Source organism: Artibeus jamaicensis, unplaced genomic scaffold, assembly GCF_021234435.1.
Source record: "Artibeus jamaicensis isolate MK-2021 breed Jamaican fruit bat unplaced genomic scaffold, CSHL_Jam_final contig_548, whole genome shotgun sequence".
Lineage (NCBI taxonomy): Eukaryota > Metazoa > Chordata > Mammalia > Chiroptera > Phyllostomidae > Artibeus > Artibeus jamaicensis.
The window spans coordinates 12,747,998-12,760,328 of record NW_026521883.1 but is presented as its reverse complement, the minus strand read 5'-3'; the positions used below and the strand labels follow the sequence as shown (position 1 = coordinate 12,760,328).

At 43.6% G+C, this 12,331-nt stretch overlaps 1 protein-coding gene across 3 annotated transcripts in view; it reads right to left on the bottom strand.

Annotated features, from left to right (window-relative positions):
• RORA (RAR related orphan receptor A) overlaps positions 1-12,331 on the bottom strand; it is a 695,618-nt gene that overhangs the window by 20,986 nt on the left and 662,301 nt on the right. For all 3 annotated transcript variants that reach the window (XM_037151064.2, XM_037151066.2, XM_037151067.2), the window contains 2 exons: positions 3,711-3,852; positions 778-1,173 (listed from right to left, as the gene is read on the bottom strand). In XM_037151064.2, coding sequence (XP_037006959.2) covers positions 778-1,173; positions 3,711-3,852 — 538 coding nt within the window. The remainder of the gene's footprint in view (positions 1-777; positions 1,174-3,710; positions 3,853-12,331) is intronic.

Genomic DNA, 12,331 nt, shown 5'->3' with positions numbered 1-12,331 from the left:
AGAAGCAAAAATGATGTCACAGGAATAAGAAAATGACAAGGTTTTGTTTTTTTCAGTTTTTTTTGATATGGTAAGTCTTCTATGAAATATATCAGTTTTGTTACCAATATCCATCACCAAAACATTCTGGCAAATAAAGACGCCAGTTTCCCTTCCATACTTATAGGACACATCAGGCTTGCGAAACTTACATGCCTGCAGGGGCTGGGCAGTCACACACATGGGGACAGTTCGGGAGGGGGCGTGCTCCAAAGTCTGAGGTGTTAGCACCTAACTGGGGCCAGCTGGTTCCTGCTGGTCCCCTACATCTAGATCATTTTCTCCCTCCCACAAGAAGCTGACAACTTGACTTTTTTGGTGTGAGATTGCCCAGGTTTTAAGTTTTGGCAACATATTCAAAATTTTAAAACTCAGCACTGGTCAAAAAGCAATACCTGGAATATAAGTAAGTGAACAACTAATCTAGTTGTTCTGAGCATGACAGTTGTCTGAGCATAACAGTTTTCTGTGGAGTTTTAAGACTGCTTTAATTCATGTTGACCCATCTCGGATGGCGACATGGCAGTGTTTTCCCTGCATGTCCACTGGAAACAGTGGACAGCCAAAAGCAAGGCGGCAGGGAGGGTGGTACTCCAAAGTGGTCCAAATGGCAAAGGTGAGTTTCCCTTCTAGCTGCATCATTTTAACAATATAAGTCATTAGAGGAAAGTCAAACACATCCCATTTACTTCAAAGTGCATAAGCAGCACATCCCCATAGAACCCTGGAAGCCATTACCTAGTTCTGCCATGGACACAGTTGGGGACGTCTCTCCATTGGTGAAAGAACAGTAGGGAAAGAAGCCCGATGCTGGTGTGTAGTCACATATTGGTTCTGGTTTGATTCCATTGATATCGAGACCTGACTGGTCCGGGGAAGGCTGTATGTCCAGGTAGAAGCTGCTGACGGCAGAGTCTGCCTTGCTCCCCTCGGGGGTGTGCCCGTCGATGTAGTTGCTGAGGTCATCGTGCAGTTCCGTCAGCCCGTTGGCCGAGATGTTGTAGGTTGGAGTCAGCGGCTCAGCCTCTCCAGGCTGCTGCTGGTGGTCTCGCTGCTGCTGCTGCATCCGGTGTTTCTGCACTTCCGCGTACAAGCTGTCTCTCTGCTTTTTCGACATTCGGCCAAATTTTACAGCTGGAAGAAAAACACCAAACCACACCATATATAATATGCTTTTCTTCATTATCCTCTCTGGCATGCTTTCGGGGTTCCTTTGAAGTCTCAGACAATCTCGTCCAAAAACCACATCACCACAAAAGAAGGATATGATCCAGGGGCGAACGCAGTTCCACCCCAGGCCCACAACAGCAAAGACACATCCCAGAGGAACTGAGCATGGGCAGAGGAGACCCGGGGAATCGGCCACCTGTGGTTTCCTGCTGTGACCCCTTGCTCAGTGGGGGCCACTGGAATGTGACTGGATGAGGGTGTTCACTGTCCACCCATGCGACCCGGCTGGACCCTCTCTTTCCCTTCCCAGTACACAGACTCACAGAGATACATCCAAGGGCCAGGAGTCAAACCTCAATTTTCATCCCTTCCTCTATCCCGTACGCTCAAATGAGTTTCTTCCCAAACAGTGGAAGCTGGGGCTTCGTTGAGAGACCTAAACAGACTGGATGAGGCCTTTGCAGTTCCCTGAATTACATCTCTGAGTCTACCCGAGAAGCCCCCTCCCCTATGCTGGGTCATGGTGGCCCCTGTAAAGTGCTTAGGCCCATCTTTAAGTGACATTTTCTACTCTTCTTTGTTTGCCTCAAGTAACAAGAGTGTCAGAATCCTGGAAAGGGTGAACACTGTCTAAGATCCCTCTCTATTGGATGATTTTGTGTTTGCAACATTTCTCCTGGCAATATCTGGTATTAAAAGTGGAACAATGGCTGTGGTAACTTCCCAGTTCATTAAGAATCCCATATGATTTCTGCTGAAACACCCATATACTCGAGGAAAAAAAAAACTCTTATGATTTCCTGGTCTGAACTCTCCCATGAACCCATTTATTTTTCAGCCTGACCCTGTCTACGCAGATGAAGCCTCTGCTGGAGGGACTAAGATGCTTTGGTTGATTGTGGTCAACTTAATACCTGATGGGGAGGATGAATTCACCCCTCTGACCATCATCATAACTTTGTGATGATGGAAGGAGGCAGCATAGATGGGCATGACTTCGGGAACCCAGGCTACCAGCTGGTGGATGCTTTTTCTGACAAGGAGGACCTACTGTCCTTTGGCAGAGAGGAAACAAGTGAGCTTGAGATTGGCAGTTTTCAGGTTCCAGGAAGGAAGGAACACACTTGGGTGGGGCTAGTTAGACGGCATTTAGGCTGACATGGCTCTGAATTTCAGGCCATGTTTTTATAAGCCCCCAAATTCACTCTGAGCCCTCAACAATGTGTGCTGTCATTTCTCTGCAAAACCTTCAGGAGACATACAAAAGCGCTTTATTTTTTAGTGACAGAGTCTATGTTCTAGAACAGTCAAGGGGATTAATATTCAGAGGTGAAACCTGTTCTGCTGTGACTCTGAACTGCCTTGAACGTTTGCATGAACATTAACAAGAGTAATCACACCATCCTGTAAGGGAAATGAAAAGATCAGCTACTGGGAAAATGCAGACATGACTTGTGATTTTAACTTTTCAGTTTGTAAGAGATGAACCCATCTTGGTGGGTGCAGTGCCCCTGGCAGGTGGAGTCTGTGGAGCTGCACATCACGGAGATTTCTGAGAATATGGTGTGAGTTCTGTGACTTGCATGTGTCAATGGCAAAAACTTCACTTTTGTTTCTACATGTTCTACAAGAGGCCACCCTGTGCCCCACTAGTGAAGGTCACTGCAACTTATGTCTGGGCAAGTCCCCAGGCCCCAAGAACAACATCTGGCCTTGAGAATTGCCAGCCCAGCATCCTCAAGTATTTTTCCACAGGCTGAAACTCTACAGGAAGAGATGTTTCCTTGAAAGGGATCTCTTAAGAGAGCCAGCTCTCTTAAGTATATTTGGAAAAGTCTTTAAAATGTACCCGCTGTACTTTCTATACAGTTTCCTTATGTAAGAAGAACTGTCTTGAAATCTGGTGTTGATTGTTCAGTGTACTTCGGCTGGTTTTCCAGGAAGATCTGGAAATGTCCTGCACTTGAATGGTAGATAGTCTTTATTTCTTAAAACAGCTTCTTTTAACAAAAAGAACATTTGCCATAGAGCCACATTTTGCACTATTTTCATATATTCTTGGTATACAAATATTTGACTTTGGCATCATGATTCAAAATATCCATTTAGCATAAAAGCTAATTGAACCTAATTGCCACTAAGCTCACTAGTGTAAAGTATGTAACAATTAGCTCTCGCTTGTGTTTCCTTCTGGGGAAAATGCCCATAGGAGGTACATTTATTAAGGCCCTCAGAGGACACTAACCTCCACTTAACTGATCCACCCGTAATGTGGTAAACATCAAAAATCTGAAGGTGTTCTGACCACACAGATACTTCTCTTCCACGCGCCCCTCACCAGCCAGGCAGCTGACTCCCACGGAGAGTGGAAGGGGAAGCAACTGCTCCAAAACCCCCGAAGCCGGCAGGGGAGGGAGGACCTATTTTGGCAGCTGTGGGTCCAGGTTTCAGGAAGCTTTGATAACCCCCTGCACCGTACAGCTCCAGCTGTGAGTGCTCACCGTCTCGAGACATCCCCACAGCGAGGCATTTCTGTAATCGACAGTGTTGGCAGCGATTTCTACTGGTTCGATCAATCAAACAGTTCTTCTGACGAGGACAGGAGTAGGTGGCATTGCTTTGCTGACTTCTCCTGAAAAAGCCCTGCGATTCAGTGATAAGACATAAAACAGGTTAGTGTCAGTTTGAATTGTATGATGCTGAAGACAGCATACTAAGAACTGAGTGGCATTAATGTTTAATGAGGATTAAACTTGTAGTAGAATCATCAAGGAGACCATTAATGAAATTAAAGGCACTTCTTCTTCCTGAGTACAACTGATCCCCAGAGCCCAGTCCTCTGTCCTGTACACATGCAGAACTTGAACTGCAACACACGGTGGCCTATGGAAAAGGCACAGGGTCAGGCCCTGTTCTGGGCTTCTGATGATCAAAAGCAATGTGTCGATGGAAGAGTGCAAAGGCACATATATTTAACCTTTATTTCCAAAATATTTTTAGTAGAATAAATACAACCCATTTCTCTGAGTGTCCGGAGATGAGGAAATTCCTCCTCACCATGCCCCAGAGAGGTGGCGATCCTTGTACACTGTGGTCATCGCTGCTGACCCACTAAGTGCATCATCCTTTCAGCGTCTTGCCTTCCCCACGTCAGAATCTGCTGCCCCCAAAAGTTAAATGACACTTGGGCAGATTGCTTTGGCAGACCAATCAAATTGGGAATATTCAACCCTAACAACTTGAAAATACCATGTGTTTAGTGTCATGACCTTTACAATTTCTTTTTTAAAGGTTGTATTTAGAGAGGGGAAGGAAAGGAAAAGGAGAGGGAGAGAAACATCGATGTGAGAGAGAAACATCGATCGCCTTCCTCTTGTACATGCCTGACCAGAGACTGAACTGGCCACTGAGGCACATGGTCTGACTGGGAATCGAACTGGTGACCTTTCACTTTGGAGGACGAGGCACTACCAACTGAGCCACACCGGTCAGGGCCTGACCCTCATGACTTAACAAATCCAATTTGATCTTCATCAAGTTACACTTATCTGTTAAGCACTGTTTTGGAGATGAGAGGGTGTACAAAGATGCATAGGTAATAAATATACATATATGTGTATATCTATACCAAAGAGGCAAAGGGAACTGTTGACTGCAAGGATTTCATTCTTCATTCATTCATTTTTGTGAACTTCTTGAGTTGGATCCTTACTAGCTCATTAATTTTCAGCATTTATTATTTCTTCCTTTAAAAAATTAAAAAAATTCTTACCAGAGGACTTGTTTTATTTTTATTTTTATTGCCTTTAGAGAAAGAGGGAGAGAAAGAAAGAGAGAGAGAGAGAGAAACATCAATGTGAGAGAGAAACACTGACTGGTTGCCTTCTTGTACGTGTTCCACTGGGGATTGAACCTGCAACCTGGGTATGTGCCCTGACCAGGAACTGAACCTGTGCCATTTGGTTTACAGGACGATGCTCCAATCAACTAAGCCACACCATCCAGGGCTTCAGTGTTTATTCTTAAAGCTGCAAGTTTTCCTTTTAGTTATGCTTTAGTAGCAACCCACAAATTTTGCTATGTAGTACTTTCATTATCATTCAACTGAAAACATGCTCCAATTTTCAATAGAGTTCTTCTTTAACTCATATGTTAGTTAGAAACACATTTCTTAGTATCCAAACATATGGACCGTTTTTTTGTTATCTTTTTATTGATGAGTTATCACTCAGTGGTTCTGCAGTACTTTGAAGAGAGCAAAGGTAACCAGAGTTATTTCTATGAAGCATTGCCACAAAGTGTACAAAAGAGTGTTATTATCTTTCAGTCTTTAAAGATTAAGACAGATGACAGCAACCAATGGCACACCAGTGGAGAGGGGGTACCTAAAATCCTGAGGAGCTGGCAGAGTGGTGGGCAAATTGATAAGGGTATACTTGCTCACCTAAAGATTTTTCTGGGGGCCAACTTGGCAGTTGTATCAAAATCCTTAAAAACTACCTATCCTTTGAACCAGAAATTACTCTTTTAGGCAATGTATTTTAAAGGAATATTAAGAATGATACAAAGATTTACCTACAAGGATCTGTTATATAAAACAATTTAGAAAGAAGCTAAATATCCAACATCTGTGAGTTGGGAGAATCATATTGGATATCCACATATTCGGCAACCATTAAAAATGGAATTTCAGAAGTACAATTGACATAGAAAGGTAACAAAAATATATTGCTGAATTAAAAAAATTAAGAACTAAACAGAATATAATCCAATTTTTGAAAAAAATCCATATATTTAACATAGAAGAAACTGGAAATTTATGCCCGCAGATAAAAATTGTTGGCACTAGTTGGGCGGGTCATGGGTGACTCTAATTTTCTTTCTGTTTCTCTGGGCTTTCTGATTTTTCCCATTGTACAATACGCAGGTGGGAAGGCACGTGAAACATTGGGAAAGAGAGTCTAGTACATCTGCTTTCTTTTGTGACAGCTGAGGGACGCTGTGATTTAGTCGACGGATATGATGATGTGACCTCAGTTCCCAGTTCCTCCCTTTTGGAAGCCAACCTGGGAGAGAGCAGGGTACAGACACCTCACCCCCCACCCCCAACTCTCTGCCACACTGCTCACTAACCTCAACAATGTGGGCAAGGCTTGGTGCCCAAGGTCTCAGACAGTCTTTCTATTGTACTTTCAATCTCCCTTATATCAAGTCTGGCTTCTTCTGTGAAGCAATTTCTCTTTTCTCAAAATATCTAAACTGTGGGGTTATTTTTTTTCTTCTGTGAAGAGGAAGTGAGAAGAAGGAAGGCTTTCTTTGAGGCTTGATGGTGAGAATTCAAGAAAATATAAATGGTTACAGAGGCAGATAATCCTTAGAAAGAGGCACCAAGAGGCCAGCTGTCTGAACAGTCAGTTAAGTCTGAGACACACGATCTTGGTCTAAGCTAAAAGGGATTCCATTTTTTCCTGGGATCGTACTGCCATTCAGCCCCTTGGTGTCTGACTCTATCACTGCAAACATCTAGGGTCTGGAATGATTTGCTTTTCCTTTCAGTTGAGGCTGAATTTTACTCACTACACAATGAGTGCGTTTCATTTGGTTTTATGATCATCGAATATAGAGAGTTCTGAGTGATTTCTTTTTTCCCTTTAAACGGAAACTGTCATGGGTGGCGGCTGCCAGGCTAGCAAAGCAGCGTTTAGTCTGTACGACCCAGGCAGAGCCTCTGCCACCTTTCTTTCCAGGTTCTTTCCCACTGTTAGTGCTTCTCCTCAGGGTCACCTCCAGTTTCTCCACATCCTTCACGTATCTGAAATCTAGACCTAGATCAGCTCTTGAATACTGATGGAGTTGTTAGCAAAAAGGATGCTACTTTTTAGTTCCCACATATTAAACTCAAGTTAATATAGACCACCGCTAATAACTTTATTATTACAGAATGTTAGCAGAGAAGCCATATATAATCACCAGTTTGCTTTGCTATAATGGAACTCTAAGGGGGCCGGATGATAATGATAATGATGATGATGACGATGAAAGGTTTGGGAGCAGCAAGCGAGCAAATAGACACCTTGCTCCCCACAGCACCATTTATTCTTCACTGAGTCAGCTGAGCTAGGGCCTGGAATAGCAGAGCTAAAGACCAGAGAAGAGGTCTTTTCTTTCGGACTAAGTCAACAGTCATGGTCACAAGGAGAGCTATCAAATACTAGACAGATGGGGTCAAGTGGGGTTTTAAAGTGAGAGCCCTGAAGGGAGAGAGAGCGTTAACCCCTGTGACACAGACAACTACTGAACTTTGCTCATCAGACAGCATGAGGGCTTGGTCTCCCTCTCCACCTCCTCAACTCTCCTTTTCAGCATGCTTTGGGGTTTCTCAGAGGTTTAAGGATTCAGGAAGTTAAACTAATAAAATATTTAAAGCGAATGAACACAGAAGAGGCAGAAAGATCAGAAGAGTGAGAAGGAAGAGGAAGAAGAGTAGAAAGTATGGTAGGTAGCTTCCTACCTAAATGCAGTTGTATGCTCGTAAAAACAGAAGCAGGACCTTGCCTGACTGGGGAGCAGTCCTGGGCAGGGTTTCACTGAGAAAGGAGTGAGCTCAGACCTCAGGGCTAGAGGTCGAGAGTCTGAGGCCAGTGCATGGAGTTTGGGATAGAACTGGTGGGCTATGTAGAAAGGACAGAGAAAGAGCTGATGTTGTGAGTTAGTTTGGAAGGATATTAAGCATATTAATTTTGGAGTTTTATATTTCTAAAAGACCTTTCTTAAAAGTTCACTTTTTACAGATGCCAAAATAGATGGAAATGTGCCATTATAAACAGGTTGGGCTTGAGCAGAGAGCCACCATGATGAATTTCAAGGTAGTTTATCCTTGGTGTGACTGTGGCACATTACCCCCACCTAGCGGCAGTTAGTGTGAACAGTAAATTAGAAAACAAACAGGACTTTAGAGGAAGGGAGGTGAGAGATGAACAGGATTGGCAATTCTCAGATAGATGCAGAATCTCCCATGGAGCTTCTAAAAAAGTATGCTGTAGGTGTGTTGAACCAAAACCTTGGGGGATGTAGTCCAGACACACATGTTACTTAAAACAGTATTAAATGGTCATTTTTGTAGGTCAAAAGAACAGAAATGTCAATTTAAAATTTTTATTGAATTTATTGGGGTGACAATGGTTAATAAAATTATATAGGTTTCAGGTGTACAACTCTAGAATACATCGCCTATATATTGTATTGTGTGTTCACCACCCCAAGTCGAGTCTTCTATCACCATTTATCCCCCCCTTCTACTTCCCCTCCCCCCTTCCCTCTGGTAATCACCATACTGTGGTCTGTCTGTGAGGGCTTTTCTCCCCTTAATCCCTTCACTTTTTTCACAAAGCCTCCTTCCCCCTCCCCTCTGACAGCTGTCAGTCTGTTCTCTGTATCTATGAGTCTGTTTCTGTTTTGTTAGTTAATTTTGTTCATTAGATTCTACACATAAGTAAAATCATATGAAAAAATTAATGAATGGCCCAGCCAGGTAGCTCATTTGGTTACAGCATTATTCCTAAATGCTAAGGTTGTGGGTTCAATCCCCTGGTCAGGGCATACCAGTGAATCAACCCATGAATGAATAAATAAGTTGAAAAACAAATCGATGTTTCTCTCCCTTTCTCTCTCAAATCATAAATTAAGACATTAAAAAATAAACAAATGGGACTACATCAAACTAAAAAGATTTTGCACAGCAAAGGAAACTATCAACAAAATGAAAAGACAACCCACTGAACGGGAGAACACATTTGTCCGATGGGAGAACAACAGTCCTGAAGAGGGCATGGAGAAAAGAGAACCCCCTGCACGGTTGGTGGGGATGCAGACGGGTGCAGCCACTGCGGAGAGGAACATGGAGTCGCCTCAAAAAATTCAAAGTGGAACTGCTTCAAAAGTCAATTTTGAATGGTAAATATTTTAACAAAGCATCTTGAAGACTCTGATGCCTTCCTCTCCCAGGAAGAGAGGTCTACTCCAGTTTTCTGACTTTATAGACAACAAGAATGAAGCTCAGAACTTTAGGGTTGTCCCACGACCGTGAGAGTCACTGCTGGGGTTCCAACTCCAGTGTCCTGAATTGGAGTGCAGCGCCCTCTCACTTCAGCATCTTTCCGAAAGCGTTGGGCTGCTAAAACTGGTGGACTGCTCAAACAATCTCAACTAGCTCACTTGGAGCCTCCCTGCACATCAACACTCTGTCTCCGTTCCCACTGTGTCAAGAACTCTCCAGTGCTTCTTCCTTTATTCCACCGAGACTTTCAAAGTGCCTGTCATTGAGTTTCATTTCTGACTTTGTCTGTCAGAAATCACCTATTTTTCATTCTCTATCACCTATTTTTTAAAAGCAATATGGCTGTATAGTGATTGATCAAATCGTTCATCAATCCCACTAGGTTGGATGGAGCGCCCCAGGACTGGGAGAGATGCAAGGGTGCGTGTGAAAAGGCTCATACCAGGTGGCAGGAGCAGAATGTTCAAATTCCACGAGCCAGTTATAATTACTATTGAACATCAATGTATTCTTCCATTATTTTTCTATTCTCCACGTTCTGGAGGTTATATACATCAGTTCTGTCTGGATGGTGGGTGCACGACCTGATGGCCAGTTACTGTGCATATCTTCCCCACTCTGTATTCAGTGAGACGGCACGTTGGGAGGCTTGAACCAGCCGCGTGGTGGTAGTATTTATGCTACAGAAATTGGCAAATGCTGCAAATCAGGGCTTGATTTATTGTTCCACTTACTGTCTAGTTTTAAAAAGTGATGAAGAAAATGATAACAATGTGGTTTAAATGCCAAAGTGTGTCATGTCTATAGCCATCCCATTGTAATTAGCACATAAAAATCAAGGAAACATTCTCCCAGTACTTAAAAACTATTATCTGATTCAGTGAAGAAGTTGCTCACATCATCATGGACGCACGAGTGCAGCTCTAAAATGTCTTCCTTGCTTCACTTGCCTCTTATTCGTTAACATAAGTGACAATACCAACCACCATTCATGTTGGCACTGTAGTCCTTTGCCAACTGCAACTCCTGGTACGGGTGTAAGAGTTCAGCAGAAATCAGCGAGACCATTCAGTGAGAAACATTTGTACGAAGTTCATAAGTAAAGAGCATTATAGATTTTATTCTTTGTAAACTGTGTGAAATTATATCAGTAAAATACACATGAAGTTATGTACAGACATATAGACACTGTCTGTCTTCCAGGGAGCTGGCTGCTAAGAACTGATGGGCACGAGGCTGGACGGAGCCCAGCCGGTGCTGGACCCCCCCACCTTCCCACCGGGCTGTCTGAATGAAGCCTCCTCACTTCCGGTAGGAATTTACCCCTAGTTGTGGGTGGGTTTTGCACAGCTGCATCTGCCTCCCCCACCACCCACACACTCTCCAGAAACTTCAAGTGAATATTTTAACTTCATTCCAGGACAGAATATATCCCGACCTCCTCCTTCTTTCCCAGCCTTGTCTCCTCCAGAGTTTCCCTGCTCGCCTGGTGAAGGGCACCACCTTCACCCCACCCACTCAAGACAGAAAGACGGACTTCGTTTCATCCCTGCCTCCTCCACACTCATACCCACGCAAGCACCAGATTAGGCTCTTTCTAGCCGCAATATTTTTCAAATTTATCTACTTCTCTCTTATCGTTACTGCAATTTTCTCAAGTTTCCTTATCTCTTTCCCCCTCAATTGGTTATTATACAGCCTCCCAAATGGTCTTTCTCCTTCTATTCTTATTCCTTCCAACTCATTTTCATACAGTCACTTAAGATCTCGTTCTAAAATACGTAAACCTGATCAAGTCACTCCCCTGCTTATTAGCCCTCAATGGCTCCCTACTGTTGACCAGGCTATGACCACCTGTCCAGGCAACTCTCTCCTACATCAGTCCTCTTCTCAAAGTCACACTCTGGCCGAGCCTGAACTACTGTGCTCGCAGTTCCTCTAAGGCCACCTCGACCCAACTCCAACACACACACACACACACACGCACGCACGCACGCACACACGCACACACACAATCTCTCTCTCTTCTGGAAAGCTCTCTTCTTCTCTTCAGGATTCACTTTCTCCAGGAGCTATCTCTGACCCTGCCCCTCCCAGGGCTGTTTCAGGAACTCCACCCGTGTGTATCCTTAGAGACCTCTCCGTGTGCCCCTAAGTGCCTTAACTTGCTGTATTACTAATCTGCCACCCCCACCGACTGCCTTGTTTTACTGTTTCCAACAGCTAGCCAAGGACTTAGAGAAGCCAACAGACTCTTGCTGAATATACGCCCAAAGGAGAAAAACAGGATGGCAGTGATGAAAACAGTGCTGACATTCTGACACTGAGCTCCTATTTTATATATACCAGGAACCGTGCAGGGTGTTTGCAAACATTGTTTGTTTGCAATTCACAACAACTCTGCAAAGTAAGTATTTTTATATCTGCTTTACAAATGAGAAAATTAAAATGCAGAGAGGCTAAGCCACGTGTCCAAAATTACATAGCAGGTAAGGGGAGGAACCAGGATTTGAATTCCCGAAACCTTGGTGCATCTTATTCCAAAGGCCATATACTTCTTAATGTAGCACACACACACAAAAAATCCCTGAGACAAACATGTAGGGCAGATCCAACAAAAACAGACAAACAACAAAACAAAACTAATAACCGCCCCCCCCATTTTCAGTTCTGTAGGCAGTTTCATATAATGATTCAGACCCAAGGTGAGGGAGATGGGGTTTCAGAGGTTATTGAATACATACATATTAATACAGAGCTAGTTAAAGCACTTTTATTTGTGAGATCTACGTAATAACAAGCTTTGATATAAACATGGCATTTTCTATTGCGGTGATTAATAGTTTCATGCCACAGTGTGAGTTGGCTGGACACAGAATTGAGGGTGTGTCTGGGAAGGTGCTCCGGGGTCTTGGCCCAAAGGGCTCCCCTCCTGCCTGGGGCTCCTCCTTGGGGAGGCACCGGCTGAAATGCTGATCTGATGTTTGGTCTTTTGACAATTTTCACTTAATGAATTGATTCCTACAGTTCATTAGCATACCCACTTCCACTTCTGTATACACATAT